The sequence below is a fragment of the Dendrobates tinctorius genome, unplaced genomic scaffold, assembly GCF_039654945.1.
Source record: "Dendrobates tinctorius isolate UK_male_01 unplaced genomic scaffold, ASM3965494v1 ptg000125l, whole genome shotgun sequence".
Taxonomy (NCBI): Eukaryota; Metazoa; Chordata; class Amphibia; order Anura; family Dendrobatidae; genus Dendrobates; species Dendrobates tinctorius.
The window spans coordinates 14,689,279-14,712,948 of record NW_027361793.1 but is presented as its reverse complement, the minus strand read 5'-3'; the positions used below and the strand labels follow the sequence as shown (position 1 = coordinate 14,712,948).

Below are 23,670 nucleotides of genomic sequence, written 5' to 3'. Positions count from 1 at the left end.
GAATCAGTCACTGGTAGAGTTGAGCGACTTTGGTCGGATCGGGTTTCATGAAACAAAATTTGTTTCAGATGAAACTGGTCCGACTAGGGCAAAAAAAGTCGGAGTTTCGTCCGAAACCCGACCCCAATGCAAGTCAATGGGGAATAAAAGTCGGCATTGAGTGGATGAATGTCATTCTCTCAAAGCCGACTTTTATTTCCCATTGACTTGCATTGGGGTCGGGTTTCGGACGAAACTCAGACTTTTTTTGGCCTAGTCGAACCAGTTTCATCTGAAACAAATTTTGCTTCTTGAAACCCGATCCAGCCAAAGTCGCTCAGCTCTAGTCACTGGATTTGAAACAATTTTCATGAACCCAAATTTGCATACCTGTGATTAGTATACACATGTACTATTAGTAATACTTGCAGCCATTGTTTTCTAAATCCAATACAATGTTGTTGCATTACCTTATTTAGCCTTGCTTTTCCGTCATTGAACTCAATCTCCACGTAATTTGAAGACAACAAGCCACTGCAAGAAAGAAAGTGATATGTATGTAAATTTACAATAGTTGTATTGACTCCACACAATGTACAATCTTTCCAAAAAAGAGCCATTGGGGTATATGCACACAGGAAGTATTTCAGAAGGTTTTCCTTCCAGAATTTCAAAAAAATAACCCATTCTGCATTACAGTACCACTGTAATGGATGAGATTGTATTCAATGTCATTTGTGTGGGACAGAGAAAACCAATAGTGTAAGATTACGGTAGTTAGCACTACGGAATTAGCATCTGCACTATTTAAACTGCACATTTTCACCAAGGATTCAGAATGCAAAGGGTGACCTTGGCTTTATACCCACAGCACTTGTGCAGGTGAAGTCGCAGCGATATCAGCACAATTTGGTTCAGATTTCGCCATTTTGAATTTGCCTTAGAATTTCTGTGGCAGATGCTCCACAATTCCCTGTGTGCACGTAACGTAATTGTTTATGACAGCAACTTTCTTTTTCAATTGCTAAATTGTCAAAAAAAAAATCACAAACGCTAGCACACATTTCCTGATTTTTCTTTTTTCTGACAAAGCATTGCTTTTATATGGATCTCACAACATAATCTGATCCCAGGGAGTCCATCCCCATGTGAAGACTGCCAGTAGCCAGTTGTACTAAATGAGAGAATCTGCAGCAGGACAGGAGGAACTTTTCACTTTCCCAGCACCGCCAGGACGTGGGCAGTGAAGCAGTACACAGATCAAATTAACAGCATGTCTGTATAAAGCACAGATGCGCGGAGTCTCTAGGAGCTGGAAACACTGTCTTCTGGTTAGTAGATGGCTGAATGAAAGACCATCTCTATTGTGCCAAAAATCCCTTTTAAGTACATGTTATAAAACCAGGGTTTCTAACGGGTATGTGCACTCGGCGCTTGTAGCCTGAAGAATGGTCAGGTCACTTGTTTTAACTGCTTCACACTTTCAAAACAGTTAATAGAAGCAAACAAAAATGGAACATTTGTGCAGCAACTGATTTTTACATTGCTGTGCATATATTCATTCTTTTGGGCATTGTTGTAGTGCTGTTCCACCCGGGCTCCCGGCAAAATCCACCAGAAAAAGATGTCATGTGCACTTAGCCTGTCGGGTAAACGGTCACTTTGTGGAGAGTACCAAAATTGCATAGGGAGACTTATAGTCCATGCAATGTTTCCTTGAAATATGCAAATAGCCTTTTTAAAGAGGATGGGGACAGGAACAATAGCGGCACATATTGGAGGTAGTAATCCTACATGTCAATATGGCCTTGCTAAATCACTTAGGATAGTAAAACAAACCAGAAACTACATTGCAGACATGTATTTTAGGGATTTTTTTGCCCCTTATCAGTGTAAAACAATAGAACTGCTTGCCTGGATGAGAGTCCTTTTACACTGGGACGAGGGATAATATTTCTCCTTCTGGATAGAGCCGAGTTAGTACTCTGGGTTTTTTACTGATGAGGGGCAAAAACCCTAAAACATATGTCAGCAAATGTAGTTTGTGGTCTGACTTCCTATCTTGAGTCATGTGGCAAGGCTCTTTAATGGGTCAATATTGACTCCAATAGGTGGCACTAGATTTTAAAATCAGATAAACCCTTAAAATAATATGAAAAATAGATATAGTGGTACATAGATATTTTTAGCACTTTGGGTCTACTGAAAAAATTAATTTGTTTCAATAAATATTTCCTAATTTTGTAACATTTTGCACTAAGTTTGTACATACCCTGAGCACTGTTCCTAACCTGTACCTCTGCTCATCAGCTACAGTCTCTACAAAACAGATGCAATCTACAAAGCATCCATTGGATGGGAGCAGAATTAAAACAGTAACCATTCAGCTCTTCAGCTCTCACAGCTCAGTGAATTATTATTATTACTATTGGACACAAGTTTTTAGAAATATTGGCTTCAATAATTAGACAATCCTTGTTCCCATTTTAGCTTTCAGTACATCCCATCTAATTGTAATGGTATTTTTACCTAACAATAAAGCATATACTTCAATGGTTATTAACCAGAGATTAAGTGCGGATCAGATAAGTTATACGTTTAAAAGAGTTTTGCAGGAATATAAATGAGTTGAGCAGCTTTACTGAAATGTTATCTTACCAAAAGTCTTGTCTTGGATCACAGTCTGGAAACACATACAGTGGGTGAAATAAGTATTGAACATGTCACCAATTTTCTAAGTAAATTTGTTTCTAAAGGTGCTATTGAGATGAAATTCTCACCAGATGTCGGTAACGACCCATTCAATCTACACAGGGAAGGAAATCACACCATACTGTAGATGTCCATAAATGAAATTATGTGGAATATTGACAAATGACACAGGGAAAAAGTATTGAACACGCTTACTGAAATTTTATTGTGTGGATTAGATGGGTTGTTACCAACATCTGGTGAGAATTTAATCTCAATAGCACCTTTAGAAACAGATTTACTTAGAAACTTGGAGACGTGTTCAATACTTATTTCACCCGCTGTACATACAAAGTGGCATACATATATACAATGAGGCTAAGAGATTAATGATGTGGTCTGGTGACTGTAATGGCAAATAATTGTTATCCAAATGTTTTATTGGAGTTTTAATAAATGGGGAAAAAGGTGTAGGGGAGGGAAGGAAAGATGAAAAGGAAAAGAAGGAAAAGAGGAAGGACAACAATGTCCAAATGTAAAGAATACATAAAATGTAACATGTTAATGCAGAAGCATATTATACAATGAACTATTACAAAGGTAAGTATTTAAGCATATAATATATTAAATTTGCTCCAAGCCAAAGACCTAACCCCAAAGGGGCCTAGGCAGGCGCACTCTGGTTGAAGACCTTAAAGGTACTGTCACACATAGCGATGTACCAGCGATCCCGACCAGCGATATGACGAGATCAGGATCGCTGGTACATCGCTAAGTGGTTGCTAGTGAGCTGCCACACAGGCAGATCTCACCAGCGACATCGCAGGGGACGGGGGTCGCTACTTACCTGTCACACTAGGCGATCCTGCGTCCTCCCGCCCAGCTCCACGCTCGTCGCTCGTCTCTCCACAGGAAGCGCCGCAGGAAGCTGATGACGAGAAACAGTCCAGCCTGTTCACGCGCGATCAGCGATAACCAGCGGGGGAGCCGGTCGTAGGTAAGTATCACACACAGCGATATTGCTAGCAATATCGCTATAACGTCACAAGTTATAGCAATATTGCTAGCGATATCGCTTAGTGTGACAGTACCTTAAGAGAACAGCTCCAGCCATCTAGACCATTTCCCAGCATGTTTGGCAAATTGATCATGCATATGTGCAAATTTCAGTTCAAAGGAATGATGAAGGCTAATTTTGTCTATAATATCGTTAATTTGTGGAGGTTTTGGATTTTTCCAAAGGAAAGCGATATTGTGTTTGGAAACTAAGAAAATGTGCATAATCAACAGCCTGTTAGTAGGGTCAATTTTGTCTAGAGAAAGAAGGGCCAGACGAGGAGACAAAATAAGTCGTGTTCCTAAGATAAAATCGATAAGATTTGAAACCTTTCTCCAAAAGGGAACAATTTTGGGACATTGCAAAAATATATGCAAAATATTTCCTGGCCTTCCACAACCCCTCCAACAGAGCGGAGAATTGCCAGGGTTGATTCTATGGAGTCTTAAGGTACTGTCACACTTAGCGATGTACCAGCGATCCCGACCAGCGATATGACGCGGTCAGGATCGCTGGTACATCGCTAAGTGGTCGCTAGTGAGCTGCCACACAGGCAGATCTCACTAGCGACATCGCTGGGGACGGGGGTCGCTACTTACCTGTCACACCAGGCGATCCTGCGTCCTCCCGCCCGGCTCCACGCGTCGCTCGTAGTCACAGCAGGAAGCGCCGCAGGAAGCTGACGACAAGAAACAGTCCTGGACGTTCTCGCGCGATCAGCGATTACCAGCGGGGGAGCGGGTTGTAGGTAAGTATCAGACACAGCGATATCACTAGCAATATCGCTATAACGTCACGAGTTGCAGCGATATTGCTAGCGATATCGCTTAGTGTGACAGTACCTTTACAGGGGTATAATACCATCTTGTCAAAAGTTTGAAGTGGGTCTCTTGTAGTGATAAGGAAATGGTAGAGACGTACGAGAGGGAGCATGCCTGTTCAAGGTCAGGAGGGTCAATTATTGTATGTAATTCGTTTTCTCATTTGATAATATTTTGAGTCTTGACCACTGCAAAGCTATTATTACACCACTTGTAAGTATACTCAAAACTCCAGAAAATATTATGGTCTATATTACAAATAAGATTAACTGCTGGTTCAGAAATTCTTGGTGAAATAGCAAGGAACTCATGGAGTTTGTCTTTAAGGATGACATATTGTAAGAAAGCAGGAGTAGTAGATTGAAATCTTCACGGTAAGAGCAGTGAGGCTATGGAATTCTGTTCCTGAGGAAGTGGAGATGGCCAACTCACTGAATGAATTTAAGAAAGGAATGGATGCTTTTCTTGTGAGTAACAGTATAGAAGGTTATGAATAACATAATATTATAGGTTGACCCAGCTAAGGGGAAGGAATTTTTTTTTCCCTATGGAGAAAATTGGCTTCTACTGTGGATTTTTTGCCTTCCCCAGGATCAACAATGCAGAACAGCTGCACTAAAAATAGGCTGAACTAGATGGACATAAGGTCTTCCTTCAGCCTTCAAAACTATGTTACTATTCTTGAGTTTGTTATAAGGTGTACAAAGAGCACCATCATATAAATCTTTGAGTCTTTTGATACCATGTGCAGACCAAACGGGGTCAATAGTCTGATTGGATGCTTGAAAAATAACTGATAAGGTCAAATTTTTTAATGTAACTTCTTTATTAGAGCCTCTTTTTGGAACAGAACATTTTTTCCAAGCTTCAGAAATAGCTTGAAAAATTGGATGAGAGTTTTCAATTAATTTTTTATGAAGGAGTTGGTTCAGAATTAGTAGGTGAAGAGGTTTATAATTGTTAAAAGACAATTCTAGTTCATGCCAAGCTGGTGTCTTATCATGTGGCCACCAGAATGCGCTTTGTTTGACTAAATTTGCAGTGTAATAAGCCGTGATATTTGGGGAACCAGCTCCACCATAAGATTTATGATTGTAGAGAATGTTTTATGCTATTCTGGGTCTTTTGTTATTCCATATAAAGGAATTCAATGAGGCTTGGAGATTTGTAAGAGAAGAAGTGGGAACTTTTAAAGGAAGAGAGCGAAGTAGATATAGGATTTTTGGGAAGATGTATGATTTAACCATCATGATTCTTCCCTACCAAGAGAGTCAATCATCTCTAGATATACGAAATTCATTAAAAAGCTTTTTGGTAAGAATCTCTAAGTTTAATTTTATAAGAGAGTTTATATTTTTGACAAATTTTAGGCCTAGGTATGTCAGCCCATCAGTAGCCCAACCCCAAGGTGAGAGGCCCTCAATTTTTCCTTGGTCTATATTCCCAGGTTAAAACCAAGTATTTTGGATTTAGAGTCGCTTATTTTAAAATAAGAGACCTTGGAAAAAGTCTGGATTAGAGTTTGTAAGGCAGTGATAGAGTTGCTTGGATCGGTAAGGGTAAGAATTATATCATCTGCATATAACGCTATTTTAAAATCTCTATGCAAGGTTTTAACTCCTGAGATCTTTGTACTATTCCTGATTAATTGGGCCAGAGGTTCATTGGCCAATGTGAAAAGCAATGGTGACAAGGGGCAGCCCTGTCTAGTCCCATTAGCTATATTAAACGTAGGGGAAAGATGATTGTTGGAATATACCCTCGCCCCAGGGCCGAAGTACAAAGCCATAATACCTCCCGTGAGTCGAGAATTAATTCCAAATTTTTTGAGAGTCGCTTCGAGATAAGACCAATTAAGGCGGTCAAACACTTTCTCAGCATCAAGAGAGATAACAGTGGCTTTGAGGTTTTACGAGGAAATGAGCTTAATTATGTTAATGAGCCTTCTCATACCATCTATGGATTGTCTTCCTTTAATGAAGCCTATCTAATCGTTGGAAATTAGTGTCGGGAGAAATTGATTTAGTCTATTAGCCAAGATTTTTGCGTAAATTTTTACGTCTGTGTTGATGAGGGATATAGGTCTATAATTAAAAACTTGGCTAGTGTCAGAATTTGGTTTAGGGATAACGACAATGGTCGCTTCCAGCATCTCTTTGGGAAATTGACCTGATTGGAGAGCTGAATTAAATACTTTTACAAGGTGAGGGGCCAATAAATTACTAAAAGACTTGAAATAATCATTACTAAACCCGTCTGGTCCGGGTGATTTAAATTTTCTAAGTTTTTTTTATAGTTTCCAGGACTTCTTGTTCAGTGAAGGGAGAAGACAAAAAAGATAAGTCTTCAGAGTTGAGTTTTGGAAGGTTCATGCTGGAAAGGAATGATCCAATCTCTGAGGTAGGTGGCTGCAAATTAGGGTTATCTTGATTAATATTATACAGATTTTTGTAATAATCGGCAAAAGCCTTTACAATATCTTTAGGGTGGACCAGAGATGTACCATTAGAGGAAGCTATAGTGTCAATTCTATTCCATTTCCGTATATTCTTAATTCTGTTTGACATGTATTTTGAAGGGCGATTTATAGATAAGTAATGCTTGCATTTTGCCGATCTAATAGCTGAGTCGTAGAAATTGAATATGAGTTTCCTTAACCCCTTCACGACCTTTGATGCCACATAGGCGTCATGAAAAGTTGTGCCAAAACGACCCATGACGCCTATGTGGCATCATGACTTTAAAGCCCCCCTGCGGGTCGGGTGACCGGGGTCACTGAAAGGTCACCCGACCCGCAGATACAGGGGGCTTTGTTCTTCACCACAGGGGGCGTGGCTTCACCCCCACGTGGCTACGATCACTCTGGTTGCCTGTTAAAAGTGAAACAGCCAATCAGAGCGATAGTAATATTTCATCAATGAAAATTGATGAAATATTACAATCCAGCCATGGCAGATGCTGAAATAGAATCAGACATGGCTGGAGACACAAAGTTAACCCCCCCGCCGACTGACGGCGGCAATTGGCCGCCGCTGTCACAATCTGCCCCCCTCCCCCTTCCCTCCGCTCCCCCCCACCTTCCGATCCCCCCACGATACTCACTTACCCCCCCTGGCCGTCCCGGTGTCCCGCCGTCCGGCCGTCCCGGTCTATGGGCACCGCTATCTTGGAAAATGGCGGGCGCATGCGAAGTGCGCCCGCCGGCATTTCCCGGCGGCAGATTCATTTTTTTTTATTTTGATCACCAGTGTACTCAGGACAAACTGGACAACAACTTTTGGGGTCCAATTTATCTTATTACCCTTGTGAAAATAAAAAATAGTGGGCTAAAAATTATTTTTTGAAGGAAAAAAAATATTTTTTATTTTCACGGTTCTGCGTTATACAGTTCTGTGAAGCACTTGGGGGTTCAACGTGCTCACCACACATCTAGATAATTTCCTTAGGGGGTCTAGTTTCCAAAATAGGGTCATTTGTGGGGGGTTTCCACTGTTTCGGTACATCGGGGCTCTGCAAACGTAACATGACGCCCGCAGACCATTCCATCAAGTCGATATTTCAAAACATCACTACTTCCCTTCCGAGCCCCAACGTGTGCCCAAACAGTGGTCCCCCCCACTCATGGGGTACCAGCGTACTCAGGACAAACTGGACAACAACTTTTGGGGTCCAATTTATCTTATTACCCTTGTGAAAATAAAAAATAGTGGGCTAAAAATCAATTTTGAGGGAAAAAAAATATTTTTTATTTTCACGGTTCTGCGTTATAAACTTCTGTGAAGCACTTGGGGGTTCAGAGTGCTCACCACACATCTAGATAAGTTCCTTAGGGGGTCTAGTTTCCAAAATGGGGTCACTTGTGGGGGAGCTCTAATGTTTAGGCACACAGGGGCTCTCCAATCACGACATGGTGTCCGCTAACGATTGGAGCTAATTTTTCATTCAATTAGTCAAATGGCGCTCCTTCCCTTCCGGGCCCTGCTGTGCGCCCAAACAGTGGTTTATGACCACATATGAGGTATCGGTGCACTCAGGAGAAATTGCCCAACAAATTTTAGGATCGATTTTATCCTGTTGCCCATGTGAAAATGAAAAAACTGAGGTTAAAAGAAAATTTTTGTGAAAAAAAGTACTTTTATTTTACGGATCAATTTGTGAAGCACCTGGGGGTTCAAATTGCTCATTATGCATCTAGATAAGTTCCTTGGAGGGTCTAGTTTCCAAAATGGGGTCACTTAGGGGAGCTCCAATGTTTAGGCGCACAGGGGCTCTCCAAACGCGACATGGCAAACGCTAAATATTCCAGCATATTTTCCATTCAAAAAGTCAAATGGCGCTCCTTCCTTTCTGAGCCCTGCCGTGCGCCCAAACAGTGGTTTATGACCATTTATGAGGTATCGATGTACTCAGGAGAAATTGCCTAACAAATTTTATGATCCATTTTATCCTGTTACCCACGAGAAAATGAAAAAATTGATGCTAAAAGAAAATTGTTGTTGGAAAAATGAAAACATCCATTTTTTGCTTCCACGTTGCTTTAGTTCCTGTGAAGCACCTGAAGGGTTAATAATCTTCTCGAATGTAGGTTTGAGTAGCTTGAGGGGTGCAGTTTTTAGAATGGTGTCACATTTGGGTATTTTCTGCCATATAGACCCCTCAAAGTGACTTCAAATGTGAGGTGGTCCCTAAAAAAAATAAAAAAATGGTTTTGTAAATTTTGTTGTAAAAATGAGAAATCGCTGGTCAACTTTTAACCCTTATAACTCCCTAACAAAAAAAATGTTGTTTCCAAAATTGTGCTGATGTAAAGTAGACATGTGGAAAATGTTATTTAGTAACTATTTTGTGTCACATACCTCTCTGGTTTAACAGAATAAAAATTAAAAATTTGAAAATTGTGAAATTTTCAAAATCTTCGCCAAATTTCCATTTTTTTCACAAATAAACGCAAAAATAATTGACCTAAATTTACCACTATCATGAAGCCCAATATGTCATGAAAAAACAATCTCAGAATCGCTAGGATCCGTTGAAGCGTTTTTGAGTTATTACCTCATAAAGGGACACTGGTCAGAATTGCAAAAATTGGCCAGGTCATTAAGGTCAAAATAGGCTGGGTCATGAAGGGCAGGGCTGCATCATCCATGAACCAAGTTGAGAAGTGAGCTCAGGCCACACTCAGGAGGGGGCGGCAGCGCGGCGCCGCCCCCTGCAGTCAGATAAGTGCTATGCAACAGAGGCACAGGGAGAATTAGAACTCCCAGTCCCAGCTATGGGCGTACTACCCATCGTGGGGCAGCTGCCCCCCCTAGAAGCAGGGGCGCACAGTGAAAGTAGGACTTTGAGAGCAGCCGGCCGGCCAGGCGGCCACACACAGCTGACAGGGGGCGGGCGGGACACTGCAGAGCAGGCTGAGACCCCTGGCGTTGCTATGGCACCCAGCAGCGTGCTGGAGTTCAGACAGGGTTCAGAGGCTGTCATGTACAGCGTGCTATGTAAACACGCCTCTGAACGCTGTCTGAAGCCTCCAGGTGACGGTGTGAAGCGAGAGAGCTGAGAGCAGGACAGGGGACCTCCGGGCACCTAGAGAGAGACCCCCACACCTTCCCTGAGGACCATGTTCTAGCAGGAACTCCTGGAGGAGACATTCTGGCAGAGCTGTGTAAGTACTACTACCTTGCTGCTGCTGCAGAACATCTTCCAAGGGTCACTATGGTTAGCTCCAAACTATGCATCTAGTGAAGCTATGATATCCTGGGATTTGCAGTCCACAGGCACTTCTACTCTTCAGCAGCTACAGCTTATTACTCTTTACCTAAAACCTGCTGGGGATTATAGTCCCACAACAGTAACTTGTGGACTGCTACAAATTGTTACCTTGCGTTGCTGCTGCAGAACATCTTGACAAGGTTGCACTTTATGAGGTTTGCAACCTGTGTCTAGTTGACAAGTTTTTTATGACATGCTGGTAAGCTGGTAAATGTAGATGAGTGGCTGCTGCAGAACATCTTGGCCACATGTAGTGTTTGATGTACTGGGACTTGTAGTCCCATAGAAGTTGAACAATTACAGTTTGTAGATAGAAATGATGCCGTAATTTACCAAGTAGGACTATAAATAAGGGTATGTGCATACGTAGTTTTTTGGGTGTGCGGATTTTGGAGAGAAAACCGCAGGTAAATCTGCAGGACTAAAGTCCTGCGGTTTATCTGCGGCTTTGTCTGCGGTTTTGCCATGCGGTTTTACACCTCATAATGGATGAGGTGTAAAACTGCAGCGTTTCTGCACCAAACAATTGACATGCTGCGGATTGTAAACCGCAGCAAAACCGCGCGGAAAAATCCGCAGCATGTGCACTGCGTTTTTTTTTTCCATCTAATATATAAAGCTCAAAGTGTGTATGTATGTATGTGTGTATGTATGTGTGTATGTATGTGTGTATGCCCGGGATAAGCATCCGCACCGTCGCAGCTACAGCTACAAAATTTGGCACAGTCACACGTCTGGACCCCGAGAGCGTCCTAAGCTATGTTGTGAGGTGAAATTTTAACCCCGCGCGTTCCAATTCACCAAACAATTTTGCCCCTATCTACATACTGGGGGAAAAAGTGTGTGCGCGTCAAGCCCCGCACCTCATTATGATGTCATAATGCCCCTATTTGCATACTGGGGAAACAGTGTGTGCGTATCAAGCCCCTCCCCTCATTATGATGTCACAATGGTTGCCATGGTGACGCTGATGTCATCATAGGTTGCAAGCCCCGCCGCCGCTCATTATGATGTCATAATGGTTGACTATGGGATGGAGGATGTGTCATGGGTATATGGGCACTGGACTATGGGATGGAGGATATGTATGACGGGTATATGGGCACGGGACTATGGGATGGAGGATGTGTGATGGGTATATGGGATGGAGGATATGTATGACGGATATATGGGCACGGGACTATGGGATGGCGGATATGTATGATGGGTATATGGGCACGGGACTATGGGATGGAGGATATGTATGATGGGTATATGGGCACGGGACTATGGGATGGCGGATATGTATGATGGGTATATGGGCACGGGACTATGGGATGGAGGATATGTATGATGGGTATATAGGCATGGGACTATGGGATGGAGGATATGTATGATGGGTATATGGGCATGGGACTATGTGATGAAGGATGTATGATGGGTATATGGACACTCGACTATGGGATGGAGGATATGCATGACGGGTATATGGGCACGGGACTATGGGATGGTGGATATGTATGACGGGTATATGGGCACGGGACTATGGGATGGAGGATGTGTGATGGGTATATGGGCACGGGACTATGGGATGGAGGATATGTATGATGGGTATATGGGCACGGGACTATGGGATGGAGGATAATTATAATTTGTTATAACTAACCACAGTTAGTTACTATGCCCGGGCAGCGCCGGGCTCTTCAGCTAGTTGAAAATAAAGGTACTGTACAACGCAGCAGAATCTGCTGCGTTTCCGCAGAGCCAAAACCGCTGCGGAAACGCAGCAGATTTCACTACGTGTGCACATACCCTTAGGCCTGGCCTCAACTCAACCTGATGATGCAGTGTGTGTTTTGTAAAGGTGGAAGCTGCTGCAGAACATCTTGGCCAATATTGACATATTCAGCAAATATTCCCATAAGTTGAAGAGGTTGTAGGTAAAGTTTTGGAGTATTAGGACTATGCTCCATGTCCTCTGCTTAGTGATATGGTTTGGTTTGCATGTGCAAGCTGCTGCAGAACATCTTGTGGCTATTTCTGAACTAAATCCTAATTTGTGATGCTAGATTTGATCAATAATTGAGCTAATATTAGGTCATGCAGGAGGCTTAAGGACCCCATCATCCATAGGATACCAGGTTCCCCATTCCCAGTGGCTGCACATATGAGGTCACCATATTAATGGGATTGTGAAAAGTTCTGCTTTGTTAGTGCCCTCTTGTCTATGGGTTGTGTCTGGTATTGCAGTTCAGTCATATATCTCACTTTTAGGCTGTGTGCCCATGTTGTGCTTTTAAAGAGTTTCCGCAGCGCTTTTAGACAAGCGTTTCTGCTGCGGAAATGCTTAAGAAAAGCATCCAATGTAATATAATGGAAAATGCACATGTTGTGCTAATGGTGCATTTTTTCCGCTGCGGAAACGCTAAGCGGGAAAAAACGCAGCATGTTCAATAATTTTGCGGAAACGCACACGTTTCCGCATACATTCAATTGTATAGCAAAAACGCATAGGAAAACGCTTAACAAAAGCGTCAAAAGCGCTTACAAATGTGCTTCATAAAACGCATGCGTTTTCCTGGGAGGAGGGTGTGTGTTTCCGCTCAGGAATATTCTGCATGGAAAACGCTACGTGAGCACATAGCCTTAATGTAGAGTGACTATTTTGGGATTTAAGGGGGTCCTAAAGTTGGTCCCACCCTCCGCACCACAACTAATCAGTTTTATATTAATACTAGCTGAAGAGCCCGGCGCTGCCCGGGCATAGTAACTAACTGTGGTTAGTTATAGCAAATTATAATTATCCTCCATCCCATAGTCCCGTGCCCATATACCCATCATACATATCCACCATCCCTTAGGCCCGTGCCCATATACCCATCATACATATCCTCCATCCCATAGTCTAGTGCCCATATACCCATCACACATCCTCCATCCCATAGTCCCATGCCCATATACCCATTATACAAATTCTCCATCCCTAGTCCCATGCCCATATACCCATCATACATACTCGCCATCCCATAGTCGAGTGCCCATATACCCATCACACATCCTTCATCTCATAGTCCCATGCCCATATACCCATCATACATATCCTCCGTCCCATAGCCCCGTGCCCATATACCCATCATACATATCCGCCATCCCATAGTCCCATGCCCATATACCCGTCATACATATCCGCCATACCATAGTCCAGTGCCCATATACCCATCACACATCCTCCATCCCATAGTCCCGTGCCCATATACTCATCATACATATCCACCATCCCATAGGCCTGTGCCCATATACCCATCATACATATCCTCCATACCATAGTCAAATGCCCATATACCCATCACACATCCTTCATCTCATAGTCCAGTGTCCATATACCCATCACTCATCCTCCATCCCATAGTCCCATGCCCATATACCCATCATACATCCTCCATCCCATAGTCCCGTGCCCATATACCCATCATACATATCCTCCATCCCATAGTCCTGTGCCCATATACCCATCATACATATTCTCCATCCCATAGTCGAGTGCACATATACCCATCACACATCCTTCATCTCATAGTCCAGTGCCCATATACCTGTCATACATATCCTCCATCCCATAGTCCCGTGCCCATATACCCGTCATACATATCCTCCATCCCATAGTCCAGTGCCCATATACCCATCATACATATCCGCCATCCCATAGTCCAGTGCCCATATACCCATCACACATCCTACATCCTATATTCAACCATTATGACATCATAATGAGCGGCGGGGCTTGCAACCAATGATGACATCAGCGTCCACATGGCAACCATTGTGACATCATAATGAGGGGCGGGGCTTGACACGCACACAGTTTCCCCAGTATGTAGATAGGGGCGCTGCCCGGGCATAGTAACTGACTGTGGTTAGTTATAACAAATTATAATTATCCTCCATCCCATAGTCCCATGCCCATATACCCATCATACATATCCACCATCCCATATACCCATCATACATATCCTCCATCCCATAGTCCCGTGCCCATATACCCGTCATACATATCCTCCATCCCATAGTCCAGTGCCCATATGCCCATCACACATCCTCCATCCCATAGTCCCGTGCCCATATACCCATCATACATATCCTCCATCCCATAGTCCAGTGCCCATATGCCCATCACACATCCTCCATCCCATAGTCCCGTGCCCATATACCCATCATACATATGCTCCATCCCATAGTCCAGTGCCCATATACCCATCACACATCCTCCATCCCATAGTCCCATGCCCATATACCCGTCATACATATCCTCCATCCCATAGTCCAGTGTCCATATACCCATCACACATCCTCCATCCCATAGTCAACCATTATAAGATAAGATAAGATAATCCTTTAATCGTCCCACCATGGGGAAATTCAGAGCATTACAGCAGCAAGGCAGGAACAAATACAGATACAGATGCATAAAGGCATTACATTGACAGTAGGTAGGTACATATACGAAAAAAAAGATATAACTGGACTATCACAACTTTGGATCTATCAGTTCACTGTTTGGGTCGTTCTCCGCTTTGGACAGTGCTGATTATACAGCCTAACTGCAGCAGGAAGGAAGGACTTTCGATAGCGCTCCCTCTCACATTTAGGATGAAGTAGCCGGTCACTGACAGTACTGCACATCTTTGTCACGGTCACATGCATGGGATGGGAATCATTCTGCACCATGTAGCTCACCTTGGCCAGTATCCTCCTGTCGCCTACTTCCTGAACTGGATCAAGGGGGCATCCCAGGACAGAGCTGGCCCTTCTAATCAGTTTGTCCAGTCTATTCCTGTCCCTGGTTGATATGCCACTACCCCAGCACGCCACACCAAAGAAAATGACTGATGCCACAACAGAGTTGAAGAAGGATGCAAGGAGTGCCCCTCTATTTCCGAAGGCTCTCAGCCTTCTGAGCAGATAAAGCCTGCTTTGGCCCTTCCTGTACACTGCATCCAAGTGATGGGCCCAGTCAAGCTTATTTTTGAGGATCACACCAAGGTACTTATAGGTGTCGACTATCTCAATGTCATTTCCCTGAATATTCACCACCACTGGTGGATTTTTTCCCTTGCGAAAGTCCACCACCAATTCCTTGGTCTTCCCAGAATTAATCCTAAGGTGGTTCCTCTGACACCACTCCACAAAAGCTTGGTTAGTATCTCTGTACTCTCTTTCATCTCCTCCTGTGATGAGACCTACTATTGCAGAGTCATCAGAATACTTCTGGAAGTAGCAGCTAGATGAGTTGCACTTAAACTCCGCAGTGTACAGTGTGAAGAGAAAAGGGGCCAGAACTGTACCTTGAGGTGCTCCTGTATTGCAGATCATCGTGTCTGACACACTGTCCCGAACCCTTACAAACTGAGGTCGGTTTGTGAGGTAGTTAAGGATCCAGGTGGAGAGTTGGAGGTTCATGCCAACAAGGCCCAGCTTGTCTCTCAGTAGACCTGGCTGTATGGTATTAAAAGCACTAGAGAAATCGAAGAACATTATTCTTACAGTGTTCCCAGGTTTCTCCAGGTGAGAGAGAGTCCTATCTAGAAGGTGGATAATGGCATCATCCACACCAATGCCCGGCCTGTAGGCAAACTGGAGAGGGTCCATATCCGAGCTCACTAGAGGACGGAGACATGTGAGAACCAATCTCTCTAGTAGCTTCATCAGGTGTGAAGTCAATGCTACAGGTCTATAGTCATTAAGGTCTTTCGGATAAGGTTTCTTCGGAACTGGTACCACACACGATAATTTCCACAGTTGTGGTACTATACCTATTCTCAGGCTCATATTGAACAGATATGTAATGATCTCACTCTAGTGCCCGCAGGTTTTGATTAGCCTTGCACTGATGCCGTCAGGACCTGCAGCCTTCAAAACTTTGATCTTATCCAGTTCTTTTGCAACCTGGGTACTTGTGAAGAACAGACCCTGGCTCAGTTGACAAGTTGCAGCAGGGGGTGAGGTTATTGTAGCAGAGAGGTGTGAATGGTATGCAGGGGCAGGAGCAGCCAGGTGTGATTAAATCTGTTAAAGAATAGATTAAGTTCATTAAGCCCCTCTTTATCTACAACCATCCTGGAGACAGTCTGTCTATGCCCAGATATAGACATTAGACTCTCCCAGACTTCATGAATCCTTTTCTGTGACAATTTCAGTTCAATCTTTCTCTTATAATTAGCCTTTCCCTGCCTGATTAAATTCTTCAGATCTTTCTGCACCTCTCTCAGCCTGCCCTTGTCACCTGATCTGAAGGCCAAATTCTTCTCTTTGAGAAGAGCCTTTATTCTGGGGCTGATCCATGGTTTATTGTTAGAGAAGCACCTCACTACTTTTTTGGGTACCCTGTTGTCTACACAGAAATTAATGTAGTCCGTTATACAGTGTGTGAGACCATCCATGTCATCACCATAGGAATCTTGCAGCACATCCCAAGTGGTTGTTTCAAAGCAGTCTCTCAGAGCATCATCACTCTCCTCAGTCCATATCCTCTCTGTGCGAGTGACAGCAGGTTCTCTCTGTACAAGTGGCTTGTACACGGGTTGGACGTGCACTTGGTTGTGATCAGATCTTCCAATCTTATGACATCATAATGAGCGGCAGGGCATGCAACCTATGATGACATCAGCGTCACCATGGCAACCATTGTGACATCATAATGAGGGGAGGGGCTTGATACGCACACAATGTTTCCCTAGTATGTAGATAGGGGCATTATGACATCATAATGAGGGGCGGGGCTTGATGAGCACACACTTTTTCCCAGTATGTAGATAGGGGCAAAATTGTTTGGTGAATTGGAACGCGCGGGGTTAAAAATTTTGCTTCACAACATATCTTAGGACGCTCTCAGGGTCCAGACGTGTGACTGTGTCAAGTTTTGTGGCTGTAGCTGCGACGGTGCGGATGCCTATCCCGGACATATACACACACACACACACACACACATACATACATACATACATACATACATACACACTTTGAGCTTTATATATTAGATTTACTAAGAAAATGTCATATAAAATATGTACATTGTTTTGAATAGCATTTATATACCTTTCACGTCCATTACATCAAAGAAGATGACATTGACTGTGACACAAACGGCCAAAAATTGCTCTAGGCTGCTGCTGCTCCATTGACGGGGTCGCATTATGACCCACAAGGTATTGCAACTGTGACAATCAAGTTTAAAAAAAATCCAACTGGTTGATTCTTTGTGGCGGTACCTAGCGGGTCACAATGCGACCCCATTCACCTGCATTATAGAAGCCGCTGTTTCATGGCCAAAGTCGACATATAGCCCCAGCTTAATGAAAAATGACTATTTTCACATCATGTGCGGTATATAGACTGTAGTGTATGATGTATACAGGTCATACACATCGTGTGCGGTATATAGAGTGGAGTGTATGGTGTATACAGGTCATACACATCGTGTGCGGTATATATACTGTAGTGCATGGTGTATACAGGTCATACACATCGTGTGTGGTATATAGAGTGGAGTGTATGGTGTATACAGGTCATACACATCGTGTGTGGTATATAAACTGTAGTGTATGGTGTATACAGGTCATACACATCATGTGCGGTATATAGAGTGTAGCGTATAGTGTATACAGGTCATACACATCGTGTGTGGTATATAGACCCCTCTTCTGGATTCCTCTGTGTGGTTCTTGTATGTGCGATGATGGCGCTGATATCCTTGTGTTCAGACATCTTTTCTCTACTTCTCTAAATTAAAATGTCCACTATTGTACACATTTTTACAGGATAGACATGAATCTGTATGAACCAGATTAATTACTACCAATTTTAAAAATTTTCTAGTGTGGGGCGCCGTTGTGCAGTTAGCCTCAGGCGGCAGAGAGGCTAGGTTCACCCCTGATGAAGGGGTTAATTGCATTCTAAGATCGGTAAGTTCTGATAATACAGCTTGTTTGCTAGAGGAAGCAGAGGATCAACATAGTTCCTCTTCTTTAGATTTAATTGACTGTTGTAGGGTAAGGATTTTATCTCTGTTAACTTTTTTTTGTCTGGAGAAAATTTGGATCAAAACTCCCCTCAATACTGCCTTGTGAGCGTTCCAACAGGAAAATGGATTTAGGAGGACGGAGTCGTTTTCACTAAAATAATTCTGTAAGGCTGAGCTGATTTCAGATTTGGTGGAGGGGTTATGAAGCAAAGAGGAGTTGAATTTCCACATGAATTGGGGGTGAGTTGGAGGCCCTATTGTCAATTCTGCAGTTACCGGAGAATGATCTGAAATAGATTTATTAAGTATGGAGACGGAGGAGAACCTTGGCAAGGAGAAGACATCTGTGAGTATCAAGTCTATTCTAGAGGCCGACTGATGGCCATCAGAAAAATGAGTAAATTCTCTAGATGTGGTGTTCAAACAGCGGAATGAGTCGAATAGCTCTTGATTATAAATCCAGCTGTTCAAGGATTGCGATCTTTGTCTGCTGGGGGAGGTGAAGTCTAGTGTATTATCTGGCACCATATTAAAGTCACCTAATAAAAGTAGAGTTCCTGAGCGTAAGGTGTCGATTTTTTTCATTAGCTTATTTAGGAAGCTAAGTTGTCTGATGGTGGGAACATAAGTATTAACTATAGTGAAGGTGTGGCCGTTCAATTTGCATAGGAGAATATGATAGTGACCTTTTACGTCCTTGACTTCAGAGAGAAATTCAAAGGAAATTGAATTACCAATCATATTTAAAACCCCAGCTTTCTTTCGTGGGCCGCAAGACTCAAATACAAATGGGAAATTTTTGAGATTTATAGAAGGGTGGTTGTCTTTTTTGAACTTAGTTTCTTGGAGGCATACAACCTCAGGATGTAACCCGTTAATTTCTTTACCAATGGAAAATCTCTTCCATGGGCTATTTAGCCCCCTGACATTATAAGACACAACTTTTATTTTCATGTTACAAGAGTGGCAAGGAGCGTATGAAGTGGGGTAGATGAAATAAGGAAACCAGAGGGCACCTACCTTTGAAGAACTTAGTTAACAAAAAAAAAAAAACCTAAAACTGAAGACCTGTTTAAAACAGAAAAACACAAAACAATAAGAACAAAATTGTCCTTCAGAAAGAGCCTAGCCGGTAGCCTCTAATTTCTTAGTGGAGAAAGTTTGTGTAAGGATCCCATTAGAGGCATCCTTTAGCTGTCAATCATAACTGCACTCTTCCTAGAAGGAAAATAATCTCATGTGATATATGAGTCCATAAAGAAGTAGAGAAGTAAGAAAACCTATGGAAAGAAGAATAATAAGCAGAGTAATACACTAAACAAATAATCAAAAAGTGTAGAGAGGCCTTTTAACTAGGAGAGAAAATATGTAGGCAGGGTCTTTCCGTTGGATCATCCTGTCTCTGAAGAGAGCCTGGGATCTTGAGAGATAGAGTTTCTATGGCGATCGGGTATCCTGCAGTAGGACAGGAAATCTCTTCCTTACTTAGGCGAGAATAGGATGGTCGTCTTTCCTTTTGAAGAATACCAAAAGTTTAAGTGGAAAGCCCCAGTTATAGGGGATATTATTTTCCCTCAAGGTGGAGGTGACTGGCTTAAAAGACTTTCTTCCTTCAATCGTTTCTTTTGAAAGATCCGTGAATAGCTGAAGGTGAGCATCGGGTTCTGGAAAACCTCCTAGATCTTTAACCGATTTTTGAATTTTTTCCTTGATCTTGAAGAAGTGGACCCTTAAGATGGTATCTCTAGGTAGATCTCTATCGATATTCCATGGTTTGGGAAGTCTGTGGATCCTATCTATGATGAGATCTTGGTTTGTAAGTGCCGGTAGTAATTTTTTGAAAATTGTCTTGACGAAGTCTTCTAGTTTATCGGGTGAGGTAGATTCTTGTATTCCTCTTATTTTCAAGTTGTTTCGTCTGTTCCTGTCTTCTATATCCGCAACTTTAATTATAAGTCTGTGAAATTCAGATTTGAGGTCATGGGTGTCTTTTGATAAATCATCAGTGTGTTCTTCCACTAGAGTTAGCTGTTTTTCGTGGTTGTCTAACCTGCTGCTAAATTTATCCAAGGTGGACTGTAAAATTTTATTTTGGTTTTCAAATGATTGAGACATACTGGACGTGATTTTCTGGGTGAGAGTATCCATGTAAGAGTGTATGGATATAACATCCAGATTTTGGGAAGGAGAAGGATTGGTGTTATCCATCTTAAATTTTGACCTCTCCGGCGAAAAGTTTGGTGAATGATCTCCAGACTCAGGACTTGAAGCGTCGGCTGGCGATGTGAATTTTTCAGAAGTTTTACCAGGATTTTTCTTTTTTGATGAGAGAGATGTATCCATGACCTCTTTATGAGGAGATCTGGCCTTAAATGGGTTAACGATATCCACTTGATCTTTAGGGTGAGGATTGTAAGAATCCTGAAATTTTTGTGCTTTTTGAGGAGTCGTATTAGACACTTTCGTTGATTTGGACACTGGAGTAGCCTTGTGACTCATCTTGTGCCCTTTTTTGAATCCTGCCTTGCAGGGATTATATTAGAGAGAATTGATATTATTGGTGATGTTTATACTGAATAAATGTTAAAAATATAGAAAATTCTTGTGTCTTCCTATGCCTTTTTATAAAAGGGACCGTGAGGAATGAGATACACCACCGAATCAGATGGCACTTTTAATATTGTATGATGCATACAGTAACATCCTTTATTAACTGTGTGCCGATATAGACACGCTCCCTGTCACTTTAAATGCAGCCGTGACAGGCAGCTAGTCTTCACACAGGGTTCAGTGACGTCAGTCCCCGCTCATAAAATATGCAACAGGGGAGCCGGCAGCTGATACACGGCACCGCTGAAGAAAGGCAGATCACCCCTGTGGTGCCACACAGGAGCGGTGGGGAGTGGAGGTAACATAGAAATAGGCACAAATCAGACTATTTTGTGTCCTTCCGCCTCACAGATCTGTTATGACAGGAAAATGGCGTACTTGAGATAGGACATTGGGATGAAAGAGATCCCTCCGCAGCTGTTATAAATCCCGCAGCCTCGCACAAAGCAGGGGAATATAGCTAAATTAGGACACCCAGGGACTTCCAAAGGGTCTAAAACAGACAAGAAGAGATTCCAAAAAAAAGTCAATGTCTTTTAATTATGCAACGAGAGAAATCCTGTCAGATTAGGCACAGGGTAGGGACTATTTTGTATCTGTCATGCCGCCGTCAGACTTGGGGCCTGCTGTCCCGGCCTCGGCCACTAGGAGGCGCCAGACTGTCACGTCGCCGTCAGACTCGGGGCCTGCTGTTCCTGCCTCGGCCACTGGGAGGCGCCGTGGCTCGCCCCCGAGTGATGGTGGCGACAGAGAAGGGGCTCCTGCGCAGGCATCTGATGGACGCAGGCTCCGTTCCTCTGTCTGTCATGGAGGGGTTGGTGCATCGCCATCTGGCCTGGTCCTGGGGGCGGTCCTGATGACATCATCAGTCCGGGAGCCTGTGAAGGATGACCTGATCCCTCAAATACCTTGGGACTGGTCTTGCAAGCCACCGGATTATATTCTTGGTTCCCCTATGTGCTACTGTGTGATTTGCTATTGTTTGACTCTGACCTCAGCCTGGATTTCTGACCCATCTACTGCCTGACGATTTTGTACCTCTGCTATTCTCCCGGTTTGTGACCTTGGCCTGGATATTCGACTCTGCTACTGCCTGCTGTTTTTGTACTTTTACCGCCCTCCCGTTTTGTGACCTTGACCTGGACTGTCGACTCTGCTACTGCCTGCTGTTTTTGTACTTTTACCGCTGCTCGCCCGGTTTCTGACTACGTTTTTGGTTCCCTGCCTTCTTCCCTATTGGCGACCGTTCTGCTCTGGCGCACTGCTCTGATAGACAGTCACCCCCTGGGCCTTGCTACAATTCCAGATCCCTGTATAGGGGTTAAGGGTCTTGGGGTTTCTCGGGGTGCTGTCCCTACTGCAGCCCAGATCCGCGGACGGACGTCACAGTATCCTTCCGCCAATCAGCTGGTATATTGACAGGATTTTTGTAAAAAAATATCTCCAAAAGACAATAAAAATCTTTAAAATGTGGTAGACAAGCGTGGAGATAGTTTTTCTGAGGACAAGGACAGCCGGTGGGTAATGCAGGGAGCAAGGAAAGGATTTTTTCACTCACTGTTCAAAATGGTGTCACCTTGCAGTAAAATGGCGGGAAAAGGCCTCAGATTTCTAAAATGTCTTTTTTAATGTCCAAAGCTCAGACAAGGAGTATCAGAATGTACCTCTGCGTAACGAGAAAACAATCCTTCCGTGGGTTATCGAAGAGAGCGATTTTCTTTTGCTTTATTTGTCGCTTTAGGAGATGCCTCCTCAGAGATCCTGAGCCGTGCGTGTTACACCATCGCCAGCTGGGGCCACGCCCCCTAATGGCAAATAATTGTGACAGAAATTATAGAGCTGCAGCTATTGTAAGGTGTGGTGGCATGGACTCCCGGCCGGTTCCAAAAGATAGTAGGAGAATATCATGGTGGGAACCAGTGAGTAGTGGGTCCAAGCCCCCATCCCATCTCAAAAACAGAGCACTTGATGCACGATATACATAGAAGGCAGAATATAGAATCTCATCATTTAACAAATGGACCATTTCATTAGTATAAAGAGGTATGCAGTGGTGACGTCACGTCATGTCAGCTGCGCTGCAGCCAATTATTCAGCTCAGCAGCTCGTGCCATCCACATCGGAAAATTTCAGAGTTATTTGCTGAAAAACGATATTCCCTTTAAAAGGGAATTTGTTGCAAGGTTTTTGCTATGTAATTTCAAAGCACCATGATGTAGGGGCAAAAACTCTGATTACAACAATGTGTCACTTACTGTGCTGTGTTTTGCTGTTTCAATACAAATCAGTGTTTTGTCAGGAGAATTTTACTACAGGACAACTGGCATGGGCCTCCTAGTCCAACCACACTCCTACTACTGATTAGCAGCTTTATGTCCTTATACAATGTACATAGAAATCTGCCACTCAGTCGTGTGGGTGGAGTTACATAGATCTCAACATTCTGAGCTCTGCAGCAGAGAAAACTGTGATTCATTGCTGGAATCAGGGTCTCTACCCCTAAATCACGCTGCTATTAGATTACATAGCAAGAACCTGCTGACAGATTCACTTTAAGAAACAGAAGCAGATTTCCATGTATTCTCCATCACCGGGCCCACCTTTTTTGACATCATCACTGGAGTCCCTTCCCCACCAATCTTCTTGCTGCTGCCTCAGATTTGTGGCCTGCCATTGTGTGAACATGTATTTGTGAACTAGAAGGGCCAATAGTTTGCATAATACCGATACCAGAAAAAACAGTACTG

At 43.2% G+C, this 23,670-nt stretch overlaps 1 protein-coding gene across 9 annotated transcripts in view; it reads right to left on the bottom strand.

The window, feature by feature from the left end:
• ADAM23 (ADAM metallopeptidase domain 23) overlaps nt 1-23,670 on the bottom strand; it is an 889,186-nt gene that overhangs the window by 561,520 nt on the left and 303,996 nt on the right. For all 9 annotated transcript variants that reach the window (XM_073541893.1, XM_073541894.1, XM_073541897.1 and 6 more), the window contains exon 4: nt 450-513. In XM_073541893.1, the coding sequence (XP_073397994.1) occupies nt 450-513 (64 nt within the window). The remainder of the gene's footprint in view (nt 1-449; nt 514-23,670) is intronic.